The sequence below is a fragment of the Stegostoma tigrinum genome, chromosome 21, assembly GCF_030684315.1.
Source record: "Stegostoma tigrinum isolate sSteTig4 chromosome 21, sSteTig4.hap1, whole genome shotgun sequence".
Lineage (NCBI taxonomy): Eukaryota > Metazoa > Chordata > Chondrichthyes > Orectolobiformes > Stegostomatidae > Stegostoma > Stegostoma tigrinum.
In genome coordinates, this window is record NC_081374.1 from 36,707,096 (window position 1) to 36,730,938 (window position 23,843).

The 23,843-nt window shown below is 42.3% G+C and overlaps 1 protein-coding gene across 1 annotated transcript in view; it reads left to right on the plus strand.

Annotated features, from left to right (window-relative positions):
- The window catches only part of LOC125462844 (NADH-cytochrome b5 reductase 3-like), a 39,891-nt gene that overhangs the window by 9,856 nt on the left and 6,192 nt on the right, over positions 1-23,843 (plus strand). The window contains exons 2-7 of the mRNA XM_048553276.1: positions 8,120-8,269; positions 8,355-8,427; positions 9,582-9,688; positions 12,860-12,989; positions 17,971-18,054; positions 18,243-18,328. Coding sequence (XP_048409233.1) covers positions 8,120-8,269; positions 8,355-8,427; positions 9,582-9,688; positions 12,860-12,989; positions 17,971-18,054; positions 18,243-18,328 — 630 coding nt within the window. The remainder of the gene's footprint in view (positions 1-8,119; positions 8,270-8,354; positions 8,428-9,581; positions 9,689-12,859; positions 12,990-17,970; positions 18,055-18,242; positions 18,329-23,843) is intronic.

The following is a 23,843-nucleotide window of genomic DNA, read 5'->3' on the forward strand; positions in this document are numbered from 1 at the left end:
GATTTTCCCTTCTGAATGACGAACAGGATAGACAGTTGAGTTATGGAATTTATAACTTGGAGGCACAATACATATGTGGTTGACCAGATAATTAGCTGGACAATGTTAGCTCCAGGATGTTAATGTTTGACACCATTGAACATTAAAAGATGGTGGTTTAGCTTTTTGTCTTCTGTTGAAGATGGTCATTACCTGATATTTATGTGGTGTGAATGAGATCTTGCCACTGCAGTCAGAGTTACACAACATTCAGCACTATTTGAAATCATTAGCAAACATCACCGCCTCTAACTTGAGGGTAGGTCATTGATTAAAGCGCTGAAGATAGTAAAGCCTAATACACTACCTAGTGGGCCTCCAACTGCCACAGCTCGTTAGGTATGAATCCACCCTTTGGAGAGGTTTTCCCCGAGTTACATTGAATTGATTCCAAATTTTACGACTTGATTTTACTCTAACTCTCGCCAAATGCTGCCTTGATCCCAAGGGCAGTTAGTCACCTTCTGGAATTCACCTGTTTGGTCCACCTATTTACAAAAAGTTGTAATGAGAAGTTGAGTGGGCATGGCAGAACCTCAGATGAACCACCTTGAAATTCATTCGGGTTGTAAAAAGATTGTATCAAGGTTTGAGACATGCCCAAGTATAATATTTGGGGAGAATGTTGAAAACAAAGTGGTAGTTTCAGAAACAGTTCCGATTGTGTGCACTTAATAGAAAGTGGACTTTTCAATACTTGCGCTTTTAAGAAAAGGGTTTGGATCCACCAATTAAAACCAAGGACACGACTCCAAATAAATGGAGGCAACTGATCCAGCTGCTTACAAAAGACCAGTAAGTTGATAGTGTTATAGGAAAAGGTCATACAAGGACTATTTTCATTTAGATATGATCACAGTGTGGTGTCAGCTTCTGTTCTCAGAGTATATAGCTGGTTTACATATAAAATTTGAGCAAATAAATGGTTATACTTGAGTGCCTGTTGAATGTTCAAGCAAATCTATAACTCCCAGTTTCTATTTTCTCCCATGGAGTTGAAGTTTAAACATTGGCGAAGTAAAAGGCTGTTTTGCTGTGTCAGACACTTAAAATAAGTGTCAGTAGAAATAACCACCTGCCAATCTGAACTTGGCAATGCATGGACATGGAACTGTCAAGCTGGAACCAAGTTAGGTACAAGCTAGGTCTTAATGCTCTTGTACAAAAACAGAAATAGCTGGCAAAACTCTAGTCTGGCAGCATCTGTGGAGAGAAAGCAAAGTTGATGTTTAGGAATCAGTGACTCTTCAGAACTGAATGTTGATACACATATGTTGAAGGTTTGGGTAGGGGCATGAAAGTGCTCCGGGCCCTAAAGTTATAAAAGTCAATACTGAGTCCAAAAGGTTGCAGGGTGCACAAGCGGAAAATCGGATTGCAGTGCTCAGTGCAAGCTGGACGAACAGCGGCAAGCCTGAGTCAGATGTTGGCCAGGGAACAGGATGGTGTGTTGAACTTGCAAGCAACCAGAAGGTTGGGGCCACTTTTGCAAGTAGAACACAGCTATTCTGCAAAACAGCCTCCCCAGTATAGAGGCGACCACATTATGAGCAGATAATACAGTGGACTAAATTCCAGGTGATGCAGTTCATGCAAGGTGTGTCTGGAGCAGAGAAGGCAGTAAAAATGCAGTTGTTACACCTGTGATTGCATGGGAACGTGCTGTGGGAGTTTGGGGAGGTGTTGGGATGGAAGACAAGTGGACCAGGGTATCCTGGAGGAAAGGTGACAAGGGGAATTGGGGGATATGTCTAATGGCATTCTCCTGGAGGTGGCATAAATGGCAGTTTATGATCCTTTGGATAGGGATGCTGGTGGGGTGATAAATGAAGACCGGTAGGGGGGAGCCCTTTGCAACTTCTGAGAAGAGAAGGGCTGAGGGTAGAAATGTGGAAAATGAGATGGATGTAGTGGAGGGGAGCTGTCCCTCCTTTTGAGGAAGTGGAGAGCCATGAAACCATCTTAATGATGGGGCTGGATGGGTAAAGGGATTATATGATAATGAAGACAAGGTGGCTGGTGTCTGTAAACTCAATTTTGAAACTGAGCGTTAGAAGAATCTCGGATATGAGTGAGAAGGGACTGGACAAGAGGAGGAAACAAAAGTCCATTCAAGGTAGGAAGAGACTAGTTCTGCAAGGCAGAGGCAAGCAGAAATAATGGGTCTGTCCAGGCAGTTCACTTTGTATAATTTTGGGAGGGAGGTAGAAGCAGGCTGTGTACGGGTTTAGGGGACTGAGGAGGCTGTGTACGGGTTGGTGGAGATCACGTGAAATTAGTGACTATTGTGGGCACAATAGCTTGGTATTTAATGATGGAGTAATGGTCTGGGGAGATCAGAGGTGGTGTCTGAGAGCTGTCTGTCAAATCTCTACCATGCAGAGGTCATAATGCCAAACAACAATGCCACTTCTGTCAGCAGACTTGATGACCAGAGTCACAGTTGGATCCGAGAGCACAGTGCAGTCAGTTCAGAAGGAGATCATTTCTCTGCTCCTGTCACCCATTTGAAATACAGGTGACTGGAGGCACATTGGTTGTGTGCAGGTAAAAGACCAGAAGGTGTGATGCAGCGGTGGCAAAGGCATTGGAGGCTGGTGAAGGGCTTAGGAGTCGGGAAAGAACTCTTGTCCGACGAAATAGGTATGAAGGCAATGAAAGAGAGTTCAGTGTTATATTGTGCCTGAAATGTATTTGAGGTGGGGCATAGAGGGGTAAAACTAAGATGTTTGAATGCAGAGCATTCAGCATCAGAGCAGAAGGTTGGAAAGAATAATGTTCTTGTACGCCTTTCAATTTATTTCCTACTTGTACCTGTGCAAACATTCCGTGTGAATAGTCAGAGGGAATATGAAGATTGGGCCAATGGGTTGAGGAGTGACTGATGGAATTTAATTTAGATAAATATTAGGTGCTGCGTTTTTTGGAAAGGCATATCAGGGCAGGACTTATACACTTAATGGTAAGGTCCTGGGGAGTGTTGTTGAACAAAGAGACCTTGGAGTACAGTACCCGGTGTGGCTCCCTCTACATTGGGGAAATCAAGCGGAGGCTTGGAGACCGCTTTGCAGAACACCTCTGCTCAGTTCGCAACAAACAACTGCACCTCCCAGTCGCAAACCATTTCCACTCCCCCTCCCATTCTCTAGATGACATGTCCATCATGGGCCTCCTGCAGTGCCACAATGATGCCACCCGAAGGTTGCAGGAACGGCAACTCATATTCCGCCTGGGAACCCTGCAGCCTAATGGTATCAATGTGGACTTCACCAGTTTCAAAATCTCCCCTTCCCCTACTGCATCCCTAAACCAGCCCAGTTCGTCTCCCCTCCCCCCACTGCACCACACAACCAGCCCAGCTCTTCTCTTTCCACCCCCCACCCACCCACCCACCCACCCACTGCATCCCAAAACCAGTCCAACCTGTCTCTGCCTCCCTAACCGGTTCTTCCTCTCACCCATCCCTTCCTCCCACCCCAAGCCGCACCCCTATCTACCTACTAACCTCATCCCACCTCCTTGACCTGTCCGTCTTTCCTGGACTGACCTATCCCCTCCCTACCTCCCCACCTATACTGTCTCCACCTATCTTCTTTTCTCTCCATCTTCGGTCCGCCTCCCCCTCTCTCCCTATTTATTCCAGTTCCCTCTCCCATCCGCCTCTCTGATGAAGGGTCTAGGCCCGAAACGTCAGCTTTTGTGCTCCTGAGATGCTGCTTGGCCTGCTGTGTTCATCCAGCCTCACATTTTATTATCTTGGAGTACAGGTTCATGGTTCCTTGAAAGTGGAGTCACAGGTAGATAGGATAGTGAAGGCATTTGGTATGCTTGCCTTTATTTGTCAGTGCATTGAGTATAGGAGTTTGGATGTCATGTTGCAGCTGTACAGGATATTGATTAGGCCAGTTTTGGAATATTGTGTACAATTCTGGTCTCTGTCCTATAGAAAAAATGTTGTGAAACTTGAAAGCATTCAGAAAAGATGTACAAGGATGTTACCAGGGTTGGCTGTTTGAGCCATAGGGAGAGGCTGAACAGGCTGGGGCTGTTTTCCCGGAGGATCAGAGGCTGAGGGGTGACCGTGTAGCGGCACATAAAATCGTGGATGTGGATAGGGTATGTCGACAAGGGATTTTCCCAGGGTAGGAAAGTCTGGACCTAGAGAGCATAAGTTTAGTGAGAGGGGAAAGATTTAAAAAGGACCTAAGGGGCAACATTTTCATGCAGAGACTTGTGTGTTTATGGAATGAGGAAGTGGTGGAGGCTAGTACAATTAAAACATTTAAAAGGTATCCGGATGGGTGTAGAGGGATACGAGTCAAATACTGTAAAATGAGACTCGATTTATGTAGGATATATGGTCAACATGGATGGGCTGGACCAAGGGGTCTGTTTCTGTACTAAACATCTATGATGAGTCAATAACGATCTGATTTAGTCAGGTCTGCTTGGAGAAATATTTAACTGAATTGAAATAATTAATCAATTTAGATTTGAAGAACCTGTACGAAGTGACTAAACTGAAGAGCAGGCTGAAATTGCAACTTTCCAACCTCATGTGAAGCTGCTACTTTCACTGACAGTTGCTTTAAGAGGAATATCATGTTTCATGCACAGTAACCAAAACTCAGTTATTTCAATATAAGGCATAAAAATAACTTCTACAGATTTAAAATCTATTGGTTTTGTTTATAAAAATGCAAATTCAGAATATCTGAATTCTGAAAGATCAGTTTTTTAGAATTAAAATTCACCTGTCTGAAATTCTGGTTACTAGAATGCCAAATCTTCTGCATGCAAGAACTGCGTTACTGTTTGTCTGCTATTGCTGTTATCTATCCAAAGAATTAAGTGCAATTGGTCAAACTGTGGTTCTCTTTGTTTTGAAATTCATTGTGACTATTGATTAATATTTTTGGTTTAGGCAGCCTTTTTTCTATGCCCATTCTTGAGTAAACCACTTTGAGTTGCAGTCGTGTAACAAAACTAGTCATATTTGTGTTGACTAATTCACTATTTGGATACTCAGCATCAGTTTTAGATGAATTAATCATCAATGCCCACAATTATCAACCTTCTATTCAACTTAAAGCCACTGTGAACACATACCCACATTCCCCTCTTTGATACTATCATATTCAAATTACTGCAACAGGAATAAATCAGCAACAAAAGCTTTTTCTAAAAATAACTGCCAAAAAATACCACACACATGTCACCTTAAATTCATTTTCCACAAACTGATGAAGTCAAAACTAACACATTTGTGTTAGGAAGACTTTAACTGAGCAGTTACTATTCTTACTGCATTTCCAATCGCCATCTCTTTTTAAATTTAATAACTGTTGTTACACTGTGACAGTAGCATTCACTACATTTTCCCCATAGAGTAGCTTCTGATCAAGTACAGTATTAAGATGGAAATCCCACATTCATTTGAAAGGAGTTAATTCTGTTTTTTTTTTAATTTTCCTAGCTCTTAAAATACTTTGGCAGATTTAAAATGGTGCTCTCACATGTGCTTCCTCAGTCTCCTGTCTCCCACCCTTCCCTGTAGCCTGCCAGTTTTCCCACCTCTTGCAGTGTACCCCCCTCTCTCTCTCTATTTGCAGCTTTCCACTCACCACCATCATTTTCCCCTACCTTTTTAAGGTCCATTTGCAACAGTGATCTCCGCAAACAGAAGTCAATGCTGTGAACTGCATCAGCACAACAATCACTTGTGCATGGACTGTTACAACATAGCCACACACTCTCTCTACCGGAAACATTTGCTTACTTCTCCGAAGCCTTTTTTTTTCCTTCCCATGCACCCTCTCCTGACCCAACCCCAAATATTGGACCCATTGATTGCTCCAGTGACTGAATTTTCTCAGGCGTTTTGGAGGCAAATGCAATCACCATCCTTGTATCATAATTACGTGAAGTTTGCTTCTGTTTAAATGATGATCACTACGTTGCTGTGCAGGAAGTTTAACTCATTAATAGTTGTTCCCCTCAATTTATCTGTAACCATCTTTTTCCCCACTAACGAAGCACGCCTGATGGCTGTTAGCTGTTGTTTATTTGCTGGTTACAGTATATTCTCGCCCAGTGACTTTAGATTCTTAGATTAATTGTTCCAGATAAAGCACACTTGAAACTAATCATCTTTTCAATTTATGAAATTGAGCTGTTGTAAACTTCAGTGAACTGGGATTGCATGGTTGCTTGGTGCCTGAGCATACTACTGTGTGGTAAATATGTGGATTCCTCCTCTTCTTTCCCCACCCTAAGAGCTGTTTCTTGCAGTTACGCCGTGGAATTTTGGTGCATATTGACTTTCTGTCCAGGCAAAACTGCTTTCAATTTGTGTAGATAACTGTGAAGCTGGATGAACACAGCAGGCCAAGCAGCATCTCAGGAGCACAAAAGCTGACGTTTCAGGCCTAGACCCTTCATCAGAGAGGGGCATGGGGAGAGAGAACTGGAATAAATAGGGACAGAGGGGGAGGTGGACTGAAGATGGAGAGAAAAGAAGATAGGTGGAGACAGTATAGGTGAGGAGGTAGGGATGGGATAGGTCACTCCAGGGAAGGAAGACAGATCAAGGAGGCGGGATGAGGTTAGTAGGTAGGAAATGGAGGTGCAGCTTGAGGTGGGAGGAAGGGATGGGTGAGAGGAAGAACAGGTTAGGGAGGCGGAGACAAGCTGGGCTGGTTTTGTGATGCAGTGGGGGAAGGGGAGATTTTGAAGCTGGTGAAGTCCACATTGATACCATTGGGCCGCAGGGTTCCCAAGCGGAATGAGTTGCTGTTCTTGCAACCTTCGGGTGGCATCATTGTGGCACTGCAGGAGGCCCATGATGGACATGTCATCTGAGGAATAGGAGGGGGAGTTAAAATGGTTTGCGACTGGGAGGTGCAGTTGCTTATGGCGAACCAAGCGGAGGTGTTCCGCAAAGCGGTCCCCAAGCCTCCGCTTGCTTTCCCCAATGTAGAGGAAGCTTGGGAACCCTGCAGCCCAATGGTATCAATGTGGATTTCACAAGCTTAAAAATCTCCCCTCCCTGCCCCCCCCCACTCCACTGCATCCCAAAACCAGCCCAGCCTGTCTCCGCCTCCCTAATCTGTTCCTCCTCTCACCCATCCCTTCCTCCCACCTCAAGCTGCACCTCCATTTCCTACCTACTAACCTCATCCCGCCTCCTTGATCAGTCTGTCTTCCCTGGACTGACCTATCACCTCCCCACGTATACTCTCTGCTTCTCCATCTTCAGTCTGCCTCCCCCTCTCTCCCTATTTATTCCAGTTCCCTCTCCCCATCCCCCTCACCTGATGAAGGGTCTAGGCCCAAAACGTCAGCTTTTGTGCTCCTGAGATGCTGCTTGGCCTGCTGTGTTCATCCAGCTCCACACTTTGTTATCTTGGGAACTGCAGATGCTGGAGAATCCATTATCACTGATTCAATTTGTGTAGGTTAGTTGGATTACCCATGGGGAATGCAGGGTTACTGGGACAGGGTAGCAGGTGTGTCTGTGTGGGATGCTGTTGAGAGGGTTGCTGTGGACTCTGTGGGCCAAATGGCCTGTTTCTGCACTGGAGATTTTGATTTGAGGTGGTTGACACCTCGCATAAATGAGATTTTGCTTTTTTCCATTTTAATCACGTGCCTAGTAGCATTGATAACAAAGTTGACTTTTGTTTTACTCATCATGTCCTGTTAAGGTAATTAGTTGTCTGTTGGCTGGTTGGCTCATTTGCAATATAGTGATGCCAACAGCATGGATTCACTTCCCACACCAGCTGAGGTTTACATGAAGGTTTTGGCTTCTCAATGTCACCCTCATCTTAGGTGTGGTAACCCTCCAGGTTAAACCACCACCAGTCATGTGTCTCAATGAAAGAGCAGCAATATGGTGTGGTTAGACTGGTGATGACTTTAACTTTCAGCTTGTATTTGAGTAATGCTGTTGGATTAATTCTCTCTCCTAAGTTGAGTAACCTTGACTCCCTTCTTATTAAAAGTCCCTCACTTTACGCTATAATTGTTGTGAAATGTTGTTGTAACCTGTTGCCATAAAGTAACTTTTCTTTTATAGGCCTCAGGCGTGCTCTTTGCAATTGGTGCTGTTCTCGTAACAACAGTTGGTGTTGTTGTGGGACACTATGTTTTGTCAAAAAAGAAGAAACCTGCAATCACTTTAAAAGATCACAATGAGAAGTACCCACTGCGATTAATAGATAAGGAGGTGAGTGTGACAGTAGTATTAGTATTCAGTTTTTTCAAACATTATCAAAACGTGCAACTACTCATCATTTTTGCTTTTTGAACAGATTGTGAGCCATGACACCAGGCGGTTTCGCTTTGCTCTCCCTTCAGCAGATCACATTCTTGGTTTGCCTGTGGGTAAGTTATTTATACTCTGAGCAACAGCTGTACTGGCTGTTCACTGTACAATGTCCCAGGTTCACTTGTCCTGACGCCACTATCTTTCCCTGCATGGTCTAACCAAAATGGAAGTTTCTGCATTAATACATTAATGTGCTGTGTCACATTGTACTAGTGCATTCTGTTTATTTATCCCAGCTTTGTATCTGACAATGAAGTACAGTGCAATGTCTGTAGTGCCTCATCTTTGTCTGTTGATTAGCTAGGTCTTTGTTTATCTTGCTGAACAATCAAAAGCACAAAGCCTTTGTTTAGGGCCACCTCATTGAGGCATGGAGAGTGAGGGAGTAGGACTGATATGACTTCCGTAACCTTCCCAACTGTGCTTTCCTTTTAGGGTGGGAAGTTAGTGGCAATGTCTCTGGTCTAATAAGGTTGACTTTCTGGGGACTTGGTCAAATCCTATACTAGCAACTGATGGAATCTAAGGTCAAGTAACTAATAAATATGGAAAAGAAAGCTGGTCTTGGTAATGGTAACCATAAAACTGTTAGCAGTTATCATAAATACCTATTTGGTTCACTTATCTCATTCAGGGAGGGAAATTTGCCTTTTCTTCCAAACCCAGTGACCTCAGCTGTCCTCTGAAGTGGCACTTGATGAATGGCAAGTTGGGGTTGGAATCAAATACTGGCTTGTCAGTAATGTACACGTTCCATCAAAGGAAGAAAATAATGCTTTTGTTGCTTTGAAAGTTAGGGTAATACATAAATACAAGAATTTGTGTATTCCTTGAAAAAAAAGCCTTGATTGCCTTCAATCTCATTTCTTGCAAAGGCAAACCCAGGTGGGAGTTAAGGGTACTGTTTTTCCCCATGTTTCTTCTCTGCTTTGTTTACTCCATTCCAGTGCTCTACATATTCTCATTCCTATACTTGTTTCCCTTGTAAACAGTTCTCACTCCCTTTTGTGCTGTGTTCCACTTAGCAATTTGTGGGAAAGCTACTCAACAGAAAAAGAAACGTACTTGTGGTCCACCAGACACAACCCTAACTACTTCTTCTGTAAGCAATAACCCAGGAAATCTGCTAGTTTAATTAAAATTCTATTAATTCACCTGTTTTTAGTTTTGTATTGAAGCACCAGTTGTTTGATTTGGAACTTCCCTACAGGGAAACATGTGTATCTCTCTGCAAGAATTGATGGAAGTCTTGTTGTACGCCCATATACTCCAGTTAGCAGTGACGATGACAAAGGCTACGTGGATCTTGTTGTCAAGGTAATACCGATTTCTTTTTCACCAGTCGAAATGTTGTTTCATATAGTTGTAAATAGGGTGAGTTCTGTGAACATAGAATTTTGAAATGGAAAGCAGGCAGACTGAAGAATATTTTTCACCATTAAACAAAAATGAAACTTGCCATTCACTATTAATCTATGAACAGCTGACTCCTTAAAGATTAAGTTTGATTATTTGCATCAAAATGCCTGTTATGTATTTGGGATCCTGATACCAAGTGTTGCATAAAGGTATAAACTTGCTTCACTATTCAAATAATGTTATAGTTGATTTACCTTAATTCCACTATCTTGCACTATCCCCATTACCTCAGTATTCAAGAATATATTCTAGACTTGTGATCCACAATCCTTTGAGTGAAAACTTTTCTATTATCTCAGCCCTAAGTAGCTAACCCTTTGTCCACACTCTTCTCTAAGCACATGAATGCAAGCAGCGGATACTGCTATTGCATAATTTCTAATAATCTGATAACAACACTTCTTATGCCAATCTAATGAAAACTTCTATTGTGCAAATTTCGTCCCGTAACTAAATTTGTTCTGCCTTCAAAGGTAAAATGCACATTAAACTGAATTATTTTGTCATGGTTTTGGTTCCTGTGAAAATAAATGAAGTACATTAAACTTTTCTGACCTGTAATCTCCCCAAAACTAATCGGGCTATATGTGTGCATTTATGATAATTTGTTGTGGCTTGACTGAAGGCCAACAGCTTGACCTCTGACCCTGTTTCCTTGTGTCTGTAGATTATCCAGAAACTCAATCAAACTAGTATTTTTTTCTTTCTGTCCCCAAAATGGGAAGTATCCTTGCAGAGCTATTCACAAGGTTCAGGTTGATGCCTTATCAGTTTAATCGCTGTACCTTCTCATATTATAAATTATCACGAAAACTGATGTGGACCAGACCAAATCTTGGTCTTCCTGCTGTGGCTTGTGATCACTTATTGGTTCATTTAGGAGGGTCTTATCACAAAATAAGAGACACACACTTGTTATCCAAATTAACAATGTAATACAATTACAGGCACAATGCTGTTTTCCACTTAAGCAGTCTATACTTTCTAGGACACAGTGAGTTCCACAACTTGTATGGCCTCTGACCCTCCATTTTTCTTGGATGGTCCCCATCACTGTAGCGAGTCTTGGGTCTGCTTTACTGAGAGCAAAGTCAACATGTTTTGCTTTCCATATCTTCATTTACAACCTATTTCGCATCTCCATTTCTCATTTACCACCATCAGTGTATTTTGCTCTGGCTGCCCTCTCCTGTCAATCGCACCAAAATGCTGCTTTCCAGTCGCTCTTTAGTTCTGAAGGTGTGTCAAGAGTCAGTGTGACTTGAAACATGAATTGTTTCTCTCTCCACATGATGTGGGCTTCACGGGCACAGTCAGCATTTGTAACGCAATCCTAATTGCCTTTGACCGAAGTGGCATGCTACACCACTTGAGTCAACCCCATTGTTGTGGTCTGATAACATGTAGGCCAAACCAGATTAGGAAGGATGTGAGTAAGAAGGGTGTATTTTTTACAACTGTTACCATTACTATGACAAGCTTTCCTTTCCATGTTTATTAATTACTTGACTTTAAATTCCATCAGCTGCCATTGTAAGATTTGAATCCATGTTCCAGACTAATGTTATGGGGACTTTGGACTGTTGGGGCAGCACAGTGGCTCAGTGGTTAGCACTGCTGCCTCACAGTGCCAGGAACCTGGGTTCAGTTCCACTCTCGGGTGACTGTCGAGTTTGCACATTCTCCCTGTGTCTGCGTGGATTTCCTCCAGGTGCTCTGGTTTTCTCCCACAGTCCAAAGATGTGCAGGCTAGGTGGATTGACCATGCTAAATTGCCCACAGTGTTCAGGGATGTGTAAATCAGGTGGGTTATAGGGGGATGGATCTGAGTGGAATACTGAGGGTCGATACGGACTTGTTGGGCCAAAGGGCCTGTTTCCACACTAGGGATTCTATGATTCTGACAGTCCAGTGATGTAACCACCATCCTCCTCCCTAGCTTGGAAGTATCGTGGAAGTAGCCCTAAACAAAGGCCTTATGCTGTGACTGGTCAGCAAGATAACAGTGTAAATGGTCTCCATTAGGTTAGCTTTTAGTTGCAGGTTTTGAATTAAAATCTCTTTTCTGTAGCAAACCTGCATGTTCCTTGACCTTCTAAAAGAACTACTTTGTTTGTCTCCCTGTATTGTAGGATACCTTTTTTGTCTCCTACCCTTCTTTCTAAGCACTGACTTACTCATTTCAGTGCATGTTAAAAACAAAATCAAGACCTGGCATCGTTCATCATAAAACTCTGTGAAACGAAATCTAAATCCTTCCCTCAACTCAAAATATAGTACAAGTTAAACTTAACTTTGGTTATAAGGTGGATAGCTACATGCAGAGGATCCAAGTAATATCATGAACCTTTGTTATTACAAATGTCAGATGGGGTATATAGCTAAAAATCTCAAACTGAGATACTGATTTTGTGCAGGTTTTTAGCCTTTTACATGTGCTAATTAAAAATTGCGACATATTTAGTAACAGTTTGTCTACGAATACTGTTGAGGGGAAGAATAAAAGGACAAAATGTAAAACTGTAGTGCTTTAAACAAATTAAGTGAATCATTGTTTAGAGTTGGTTAGCATTAATCTTGCAGTTCATTGGTCATAAATGTTAAGATTAGCTGGGTTAATAATTCATGGAAACAATGAGCTTACACAAATTAAAAATCCAGTGTCGTTGGGTAACTAGTAAATGATTGAAATAATTGGACTGCATCAGACCCAGCAGCTTTCTGCATACCTTGCTGTAAAAACACTGTATGAAAACTATTGTCTGACATAGGCTTACAAATACTTAATTAGACTAGCCTATGTCATTGCTTAGATCTGCCAGAGAGCAGAAAACTATGATCGTGATTAGATTCTATGTTCGAATATTCCTAAAACACAATTACAAGATTCAGTTTTCTATCTGTATAATTCAGCATTTACAAGATGCATGGCTTTGTATTTTAGATACCCATTCACTCATGCCTATTTTAATTTCCTGCTGAAGCTGATTTTAGTTTTGCATGGTAGCATGAAGAGCATGTGTAAACTAGTTTTCTCAGCTTACTGAAATTGATATTGTCCTCCTGAAGATCTATTTCAAAGGAGTACATCCCAAATTCCCAGAAGGTGGCAAGATGTCTCAATACCTGGAGGACCTGAAGATTGGGGACACCATTCATTTCAGAGGACCGGGTGGATTACTCTTTTATGAAGGAAAAGGTGAAATTTATGTTTGCAATCCCTTGCTACAATTTTGGATTTGAAATAAGAAACCAACTTTCACAAAACCATTAACGTAACATGGTTGTTGAATGGGGGATGAAATTAAATAGCAGAGGAACAACTAATTCTTGTTTTCTTTTGGGTGCACCTTTTTATGGGGTAAGAATCAATTCCACTGTATTGTACAGTGTGTTTCTGGATACTGAAAGAATTTGATATTGTCAGGTTATAGAAATGTTGGAATTCGAGTTATTGAGCAATGGACTAACCTTCATAATCACAAAATTGTTACATTAACATAAGTGGTGTGAGCTTTGTGTTTGGCTGTTTGACTGTTAGCTATAGAAAGGGTTCATAGCATCATTCCTTGTAATGTGTTCACTGATTCAAATTCTAAATTATGTAATGTCTGCTTTTCACTAACTTTAAAATAATTGTTATTATTGAAACAATGCAAGCTGGGCTGTGTTGTTTGTGATAATAGCCACAGTGATGGTAGTCTGCTATAATGATTTGAAGTATTTTAGGGCCAAGCAGCTTGTCACATCCCGTGATAAATTGGCTTGACACATGCATGTTTGACCTTCTCAGAAAGTAAAAAGTGGCAGGCATTTGCACTTGTTTGAATTAGGCTGTCACGTTTTAAACCCAACTAGAAGAAAAGTTTAAGATTTTGGGGGATACAGCCATTCTGAATCTTAGTTGTTGATCTTGCTAATTTTCAGACTTCCTGGGAAGAAGAATAAGGTGCTACAGTAGGTGTTGTAATCAAACCCTGTGCATTTTTGTGTGTAATGGTTCTTCATCTTTGGCTGCATTTTACTAAAATATTAAGTATTAGCGTGGAATTGTTGGACCTACAGGAAGCTAAATTTTAATATAATTTGTAGGTTTCTGAATACTTTCAATTTGTGTTTTAACAAGAGTACAATTTGGAGTGTTTTTTTCCTCTTGGATCTGGTTGACCTTCTGTTTATGTCCATCCTTAATTGCACTGAGAAGGTAGCTCAAGAACGTCTTGTCCTGCTGCTGTTCTTGAGATGCTCTCACAAAGGTAGAGAATTTCAGCATATGGCCCAGTGTTAAAGGAACCAATTATTCATCTAAGGTGAGAATTTGAGGGTATTGACACAATGTTGCTGTTTTTGGTCTTTTCAATGGCTGAGGCTTTAGCAGAAGGAAGCCTGATGGCTTACTGCAGTAGATTAGTTCAAAATTTATGGTGGAGGAATTGGAATTTGAGCTTCCTTTAACTTTGCACCAGCACAGGCAGATGGTGAGTGTTCATCCTGTTACAGCTACTTTTTGAAAATGGTGGGAAGACATGGGTCAGAAAGTGAGTCACTTCTTGAGCACCCGGTCTCTGCTCTACTTTAGATGCTACTGTTCTAACTTCCAATCATAAGTAACTGCCACATCTGGGGTAGCAAAGGTATTGCTAGACTATTAATCCAGAAACCCAGCTCATGTTCTAGGGATGCCCATAGCAGATGGTAAAACTTAAATTCAATAAAGAATTTGGAATTATGTGTCTAATGATAGTAACAAAATCATTGTTATTGGAATGACCCATCTGGTTCACTAATGTCCTAAAGAGAAGGAAATCTGTCATCCTTGCCTGGTCTAGCCTACATGACTATAGATTCACAGCAAAGTAGTTGACTCTTGACTGGGATGGGCAATTAATAGTGGCCTAGCCAGAGACTCCTACATCCCAATAGACAAGAGAGTTATTGAGCACAAGATGGAAGTGCAGATGCCATTATGGCGGTGCTATCAGACAAGAATGCATGGTTAGTAAGTTTGTGAGTGACACTGAAATTAATGACATAGAATACTTTTCACTGTCTACTATGATTATAGAGGGATCTTGATCAAATGAGACAGTGGGCTGAAAAATGGCAGATAGTTAATCTGGATAAATATGATTTGCATTTTGGTAAAACAAACAGGGTGGGCGTATTCAGTTAATGGTAGGGCCTTGGGTAGTGTTGTTGACAGAGGGACCTAAGGTACAGGAAGATAATACTTGGAAATTTCTGTCACATACAGACAGGGTGGTTAAAAACACATTTGGCATACTGCCTTCATTGCTCAGTTATTTGAGTATAGGAATTGGGAAGGTCATGTAGAGGTTGCTCAGGATATTGGTGAGGCCTCTTCTGGAATACTGTGTCCAGTTCTGGTCACCCAGTTATAGGAAGGATATTATCAAGCTGGACAGGATTCAGAAGAGACTCATCAGGATGCTTCCAGGTATGGAAGGTTTGTGTTATAAAAGGTTGGATAGTCTAACTTTTTTCACTGGAGAATAGGAGGTTGATAGAAGTTTATGAAATAATGAGAGGTATAGACAGAGTTAATGTTGTCTTTTCCCTAGGATGGGGGTAGTTTCAAGACTAGGACAAGGATTGAAGTGACAAGGAGATTTAAGACACGAGGCAAATTTTTTGAGGTTGGTTTGTGTGTGTAGAATGAACTTACTGAAGAAATAAATGGTGGATGAAGGTACAGTTAGTGTTTAAAAGACATTTGGATCAGTACGTGAATAGGAAAGGGTTGAGGGGACATGGGCCAGGAGAAGGCAGGTAGGACTAGTTTAGTTTGGGATTATGTTCAGCATGGATTATTTGGACCGAAGGGTCTGTTTCTGTGCTGTATGACCTTCCTTCTATAACATAGGAAGATGACAGCCTTTTTTTTTCTTGAGCAGATCTGTTGTATGTGGGCATGTCGTAAACTGCTCAATTACTTGCGGTACAGCCAGTATCACTGGCCTGATCCCTGCAGCCAGTTATACAGGAAAACATCGAGTCTGCTCCACCATTCAATCATGGCTGATAAGTTCCTCAACCCCATTCTCCTACTTTCTCCCCGTAACCCTTGATAATCAAGAACCTATCTATCTCAGACTTAATTGTACTCAATAACCTGGCCTCCACAGCCTTTTTCTGGCAGTGAATTCCATAGAGTCACCACTCTGACTGAAGTTTCTCCTTCTCTCTGTTCTAAAGAGTCTTCCCTTACTCTAATGCTCTGCCCTCGGGTCCTGGACACTCCTACCAATGGAAACATCTTCTCACCATCCACTTTGTCCAGGCCATTCAGTATTCGAAGTTTCAATTAGATCCTCCCTCCTCCTAAACTCCAATGATTATTGTCCTAGAGTGCTCAGACGTTCTTCATATGTTAAGCTTTCTATTTTTGGGACCATTCTCGTGAACCTCCTCTGAACCCGCTCCAGAGCCAGTACATCTTTCCAGAGATATGGGGCCCAAAATTCTGCACAATATTCCGCATGTAGCCTGACCAGAGCTTTCTAAAACCTCAGTAGTATAATCGCTGCTTTTATATTCAAGTCCTCTCAAATTAAATGCCAGCATTGCATTTGCCTTCCTGGCTATTGACTCAGTCTACAAGTTTACCTTGGGAGAATCCTGAACTGGATCTCCAAGTCTCTTTGCACTTCAGACTTCTGAATTTTCTTCCCATTTAGAAAATAGTCCATGCTCTTTCTTCTTGCCAAAGTGCATGACCTCTCACTTTCCCATGTTGTACTCTATCTGCGACTTTGCCCACTCTCCTAACCTGTCTAAATTGTCTGCAAACTTAGCCAGAATGCACAGTTCCTTTATCTAGATCATTTAATGTGTAAAGTTGTGGTCCCAGCATTGACCTTTGCAGAACACCACTTGTCACCGGCTGCCATCCTGAGAAAGACCCCTTTATCCCCACTCTCTGCTTTCTGCCAGACAGCCAATCCTCAGTACATGCTATCGCCTTGCCTCTAACACCATGGGACCTTATCTTACTCATTAGCTGTGTATATGGAGCCCTATATCTCCCCTTCTGTTCTTTACTGAACCTGACTTGGAATGTTCTAAGCCAGCTGTTCTGCTGTGGCTGGAATACTTCAGAATATTTAGTTTGGGCTGCTAGATTTGTCCTTACTCTATATTTCTCCTCAACATTGTGTCATGCCAGAGTACACAATGGAGGATTTGCTCCTGGTGGATGCAAGACACTGGCCGTGACATGTACAATGTTGCCCTAAGCTATAATGCCCTAAACAGGCTGATTACCAAATCCTGTTCCTTCATTCCCATCTATTAGGCTTAGTCCTTATCCTTGAATATCAAAACTTATTATTGAACTGCCTCTTGGTAGATGTTGAATTCTCCAGCCCAATGGGTATTTGTTTTGCTTCCCTCCAGCAGGCTCATTTAGAAGTTATCAGAAAGTCTTGTTAGTTGTTGAAGTTTGAGCACTAATTTTGGCTGAAGGCTTTACAAACTGAAACATGAAGTTGGTAATGTTCACCTTCAGGTGAATTGCAGATGTTTCATCACGAACGTAAGAAGAATGCATGTTTTCCAGTAATTGAATATATTTTGCCTCTACAAAATTGTCAGCTTAAGTGCAGTGTATTTTTAAGCTTGGACTGTGTAATAACACTAAATGCATTTAGTTAGTTGGACTACTCCTGCGATAGTTCATTTTCAGGCTGTTTTACCTGAACAGTGTATAAGAGTGGCGTCATCAAATATGTCAAAATTTCTTGGTTCTTTTAGTTTACTTTCTATCTCCTTGCTCCGTGCCATCTATTGAGTGAGTGATGCCTATCTCTGCCCACAAGATCAGCCCTGTAATGCTTTCCACCAATGTACTGTTTTAATATATTGCTTTGTTTTTAAAATTCCGAATGGAGACTGAGATTAAATGCTCAGCATGTTTTACCTTAAATCTCTCAAGTTGCAAATATGTTCAAACGTTTGTCTGCTTATAGATGTAAATTAAAGAAAAGGGTATTTTGCATGTATTCCAGATGAATAATTTTCTCAAAGTTATTTATTAGGATAAATGTGTAGCCTTTTTGCTTTGTATCCTAGCATAAATTTAAGATGACTGAAACTCAATTGTATTATGAGTCTGATGGATTAGAGAGGAACAGTTGTACAGTAACTTTCTCTTCTCCTAGGCAAATTTGCCATTCAACCAGACAAGAAATCGCCACCAGAAACAAAATATGCCAAAAAGCTCGGTTTGATTGCAGGTGGATCTGGTAGGTATTATATTTTGTTGAAAACATTATTAAACCTGTTAAATATTAGGTCATTCCCTAACTTCTATCTTGTGGAAATACAGGGATGAAAACAACCTAAATGAAATACAATGTTGGAAATCAGTTGGACAGTCAACTACATAAATTTATATGAATCCCCCACTAATTTATTGCCTTTTGTTCTGAAGGTATCACTCCAATGCTGCAGTTAATTCGAGCCATAATGAAGGATAATGAAGACCCAACTATGTGCTATTTGCTTTTTGCAAACCAAGTGAGTAGACTGGAATTTTAATTGTCCTGAGGCAATCTAAATGCAACTAACCAATTAAAGACATTTGTAATGGGAGCGTATAAGAGTTTCTATATGTGGAACGTTTCAAACCTTAGGATATCCTGAGAGTCACTGTAACAATGTAGGGAAATGTAGCATTTTTCTTGTGTGCAGCAAGGTGTCACAGGACAATCAGATTCATAGTGTTTTGATGTTGATTGAGGAGATTAAATATCAAACATACGAAATAGGAGCAGAGTAGGTCACTTAGGCCTTTGATCCTGCTCTGCCATTCAGTAAGATCATGGATAACCTGATTTACTTCACATTCTCAACTACCCCCAATAATCTTTGATTCCAGCTGATAGAACAATTCCAGAATGAAATCTGTCCTGATGGATTGTATATTTTATAATTAGTAAAGCATAGTCATGCTGTTTCTTCAAGAACAGAACAGAAGCTCATTACGCATTAAAGAAGAAAGATGCTGCCTAGATTTAGACCACAATTAGAACAAAATGTTAAAATCTTAACATTGAAGCTTTGTTTTGCTGGGTTTTTCCCCAGCACCACTTTACTGCAGATCAAAACCAGAGAATTTACCCTTCCCAATCACATCTTTAAGCTTGTAACTAATCCTTCCTAGGTGTCTCTTGTCAACTGAATACTCAAAATTGAGTGCAGACTTTCTCACCTTTTTAACAACATGCAGATTTCTAACCAAATAATACTCCTGGTCTGCAGGTTTCACAAATTAAACTCTTCTACTGATTGTGCATCCCTGAACTGGTCTGTACTTTTTCTTTTAGAAGAGGAAATTTATTTGCTTTTAACCCCAGTTGGATCAGGTCTGCTCTGAACTGACTAAAACTTCCTATTCCTGGGTTTTCTAAGCTACATCAATCTTTGATTATTTTGCTCTTAAAAACAAGCAAATAGCCTTCAATGTTTACACTCCTGTTTTAAATTGGAACAGTACAAACCATAAATACTCCAGGCATTCCTGTACTGGATTAGGTCACTGTTCCAGTAAGACAGACTAGCCTAATTTTTTTCTCTTGAACCCCTCAAAGGTAACCAACTCAAACCATTTCTGGATTTACATTTTAATGTATTTAAAAGTCATTAAATCAGACATCCTTTGTTGCATCTTTCACTTGCTAATCAAAAATTTATCTATCTCTACCTTTTTAATATTCAAAGACTCTGCTTCCACCAAAGACAGAACTAAGAAATAAAAGATTTCCTTAAGATTTCCTTTATCTTTGTTTTAAATGGGCAACCTTTATTTTTAAACAGTGACCTCCCTTAGTCCCTGGTTATTCTAAAAATGGAAATATCCTTTCATCATCTGCCCTGTCCAGACCCCTCAGGATCTTTTGAGTTCAGTCAAGACACGGGCATGTGCGCACACACGTTTATTGCAGTGGAGTGTTTTACATATAACCAAGAGAGCAGGCAGGCAGGACTTTGGTTTAACATCTCAGACTCAGGGCACCCTTGGTACAGCTACCAAGCCAGCCTGGAAAGAGCTCCTAGCCTTCTGATTCTGACTCTGGTGAGAGATGTAGCTGATGTCATGTAAATTGTTTTTGAACTACACTGCCTAAGAGGTTAAATGTAATATTCAGGAAACTGAAAACAGACCTCAAAACAAAAAAGGAAATAACTTTAAACAAGGAGTTAGTTCCAGGAGGCTTTGAAATATCCTTGGCAATAGGATTAAGGAATATCCCCAGGCATTTTATACATACATACAAGGAACAAGAAGGCCCCCAGGGAAAGGGTAAGTCCACTCAAGGACAAGAGGAAATTTATGCATGGAGCCAGAGGAAGTAAGCAAGTTCCTTAATGAATACTTTGTATTGGTATTTAAAAAGGACAAGCACATGATGGATGTGATAATGGGAACTGTGGAGCTGGATGAACACAAGCCAAGCAGCATCTCAGGAGCACGAAAGCTGACGTTTCGGGCCTAGATCCTCATTCGGGGAGAGGGAACTGGAATAAATGGGGAGAGAAGGAGAGGCAGACCGAAAATGGAGAGAAAAGATGATAGGTGGAGAGGAGAGTATAGGTGAGGAGGTAGGGAGAGGATAGGTCAGTCCAGGGAAGACTGACAGGTCAAGGAGGCGGGATGAGGTGATAGGTAGGAAATGGAGGTGCAGCTTGAGGTGGGAGGCAGGGATGGGTGAGAGGAAGAACAGGTTAGGGACGCAGAGACAGGCTAGGCTGGTTTTGAGATGCAGTGGGGGGAAGGGGACATTTTGAAGCTTGTGAAGTCCACATTGATACCATTCCAGTGCAGGGTTCTCAAGCGGAATATGAGTTGCTGTTCTTGCAACCTGCAGGAGGCCCATGATGGACATGTCGTCTGAGGAATGGGAGGGGGGAGTTAAAATGGTTCGCGACTGGGAGGTGCAGTTGTTTGCGAACGAAGCAGAGGTGTTCTGCTCACCTCCGCTTGGTTTCCCCAGTGTAGAGGAAGCCACACTGGGCTCAATGGATACAATGTACCACATTGGCAGATGTGCAGCTGAACATCTGCTTAATATGGAACGTCATCTTGGGGCCTGGGATGGGGGTGAGGGAGGAGGTGTGGGGGCAAGTGTAGCACTTCCTGCGGTTGCAGGGGAAGGTGCTGGGTGGGGTTGGAGGGGAGTGTGGAGCGAACAAAGGAGTCACAGAGAGAGTGGTTTCTCCAGAAGGCAGACAAGGGTGGGGATGGAAAAATGTCTTGGGTGGTGGGGTCGGATTGTAGATGGCGGAAGTGTCGGAGGATGATGCGTTGTATCCCGAGGTTGGTGGGGTGGTATGTAAGAACAAGGGGGATCCTCTTGGGGCAGTTGTGGTGAGAGCGGGGTGTGAGGGATGTGTTGTGGGAAATGTGGGAGACGTGGTCAAGGACGTTGTCGACCACTGCGGGGGGGGAAAGTTGCGGTCCTTGAAGAACGTGGACATCTGGGATGTGCGTGAGTGGAATGCCTCATCCTGTGAGCAGATGCGGTGGAGGCAGAGGAATTGGGAATAGGGCATGGAATTTTTGCAGGAGAGTGGGTGGGAGGAGGTGTATTCTAGGTAGCTGTGGGAGTCAGTGGGCTTGAAATGGACATCAGTTTCTAGCTGGTTACCTGAGATGGAGACAGAGGTCCAGGAAGGTGAGGGATGTGTTGGAGATGGCCCAGGTAAACTTGAGGTTGGAGTGGAAGGTGTTGAAGTGGATGAATTGTTCGAGCTCCTCTGGGGAGCAAGAGGCAGCGCTGATACAGTCATCGATGTATTGGAGGAAGAGGTGGGGTTTGGGGGCCTGTGTAGGTGCAGAAGAGGGACTGTTCCATGTAACCTACAAAGAGGCAGGCATAGCTGGGGCCCATGCGGGCACATGATGGATGGTGAGTTTAGAGTGTGTTTATATGATAAAGGTGGTGGTGTTGGCAGTTTTAAAAAGCATTACGGTAAACAAGACCCCATGACCTGTTGGGATCTATCCCAGAATACTAAGGAAGGCAAGGGAGGAAATTGCTGGGACCTTGTATGAAATCTTTGTGTTCACTTTAGGTGAGGTCGCAGAGGATTTGCTACTATCCAGTGTTGTTCCTTTGCTTAAGGAAATTGATGTAAGGTTCACCAGTCTGTAGTAGTAAGGAAGTGATTGGAGAAGATTCTCGGGGACTGGATTTACTCTCATTTGGGGAAAATTTGGAATTATTAACGATAGGCAGCATGGTTTGTGCAGATAGGGTTCGTGCCTCTCAAACTTTGAGTTATTTTGAGGAAGTGGCAAAGATGATTGACGGTAGGGCAGTGGAAGCTGTCTGCATGGACTTTAACAAGGCCTTTGACAAGGTCCCTCATGGTAGGCTGATACGGAAGGTGAAGTCACATCGGACTAATAGTGATCGGATAAGATGAATACAGAGCTAGCTTGCTCGTAAAAGACAGTAGCAGTGGAAGGGTGTTTTTCTGACTAGAGATCAGCAACCAGTGCAGGTATCCCTGTTTGTAATATATGGGATTTGGCGCAGAAGGTAGGTGGTCTGATTACTAAGTTCGCAGACAACACAAAGATTAGGGAGCGACGGATATTAAGGAGGATTGCCAGAGAATATAGCAAGAGACTCGGATGGAGAAACCTCAGATGGAGTTCAATCCAGACAAATGGAAGGTGATGCATTTGGAAGGTCTAATGCAGGAGGGAAGTATATCGTAAATGACAGAACTTTTTGGAAAAATTAACATAATTCTAGGTGTAGAACATAGAACATAGAAAAGTACAGCACAGTACAGGCTCTTCAGCCCACGATGTTGTGCCGTGGAATAATCCTAATCCAAAACTAAAATAACCTAACCTACATTCCGCTCAATTCACTGCTGTCCATGTGCATGTCCAGCAGTTGCTTAAATGTCAGTAATGACTCTGCTTCCATGACTACCACTGGTAAACTATTCCATGTGCTCACAACTCTCTGGGTGAATAACCTCTATACCTTCCTCCTAACACCTTAAAACTATGACCCCTCATGGCAATCAGTCCTGCCCTGGGGAAAAGTCTCTGGCTATCGACTCTATCCATGCCTCTCATTACCTTGTACACCTCGATCAGGTCACCTCTCTTTCTCCTTCTCTCCAGAGAGAAAAGTCCGAGCTCAGTCAACCTCTCCTCGTAAGACAAGCTCTCCAGTCCAGACAGCATCCTGGTAAACCTCCTTTGCACCATCTCCAAAGCCTCCACATCTTTCCTATAATAGGGTGACCAGAACTGGACACAATATTCCAAGTGTGGTCTCACCAGGGTTTTGTAGAGCTGCAGCATAACCTCGTGGCTCTTAAACTCGATCCCCCTGTTAGTGAAAGCCAAAACACTATATGCTTTCTTAACAACTTTATCCACCTGGGTGGCAACTTTGAGGGAGCTATGCACTTGAACACCAAGATCCTGCTGTTCTTCCACACTGCCGAGAATCCTGCCTTTAATCCTATATTCAGCATTTAAGTTCGACCTTCCAAAATGCATCACTTCGCATTTATCCAGGTTGAGCTCCATCTGCCATTTCTCAGCCCAGCTCTGCATTGTCAATGTCTCGCTGTAGCCTGCAATAGCCCTCGATACTATCAACGGCACCTCCAACCTTTGTATCATCAGCAAACATACTAACCCACCCCTCAACCTCCTCATCCAAGTCATTTATAAAAACTATAAAGAGCAGAGGCCCAAGAACAGAGCCCTGTGGGACACCACTCAGCACTGGCCTCCAGGCAGAATCCTTACCATCTACAACCACTCTCTGCCTCCTGTCAGCCAACCAATTCTGAATCCAGACAGCCAAATCTCTCTGTATCCCATACCTCCTGACTTTCTGAATGAGCCTGCCGTGGGGAACCTTATCAAATGCCTCGAAGTCCATGTACACCACATCCACCGCTCGACCCTTGTCAGCCTGTCTCGTGGCTTCCTGAAAGAACTCAATAAGATTTGTAAGGCATGACCTGCCCCCCTCAAAGTCATGCTGACTCC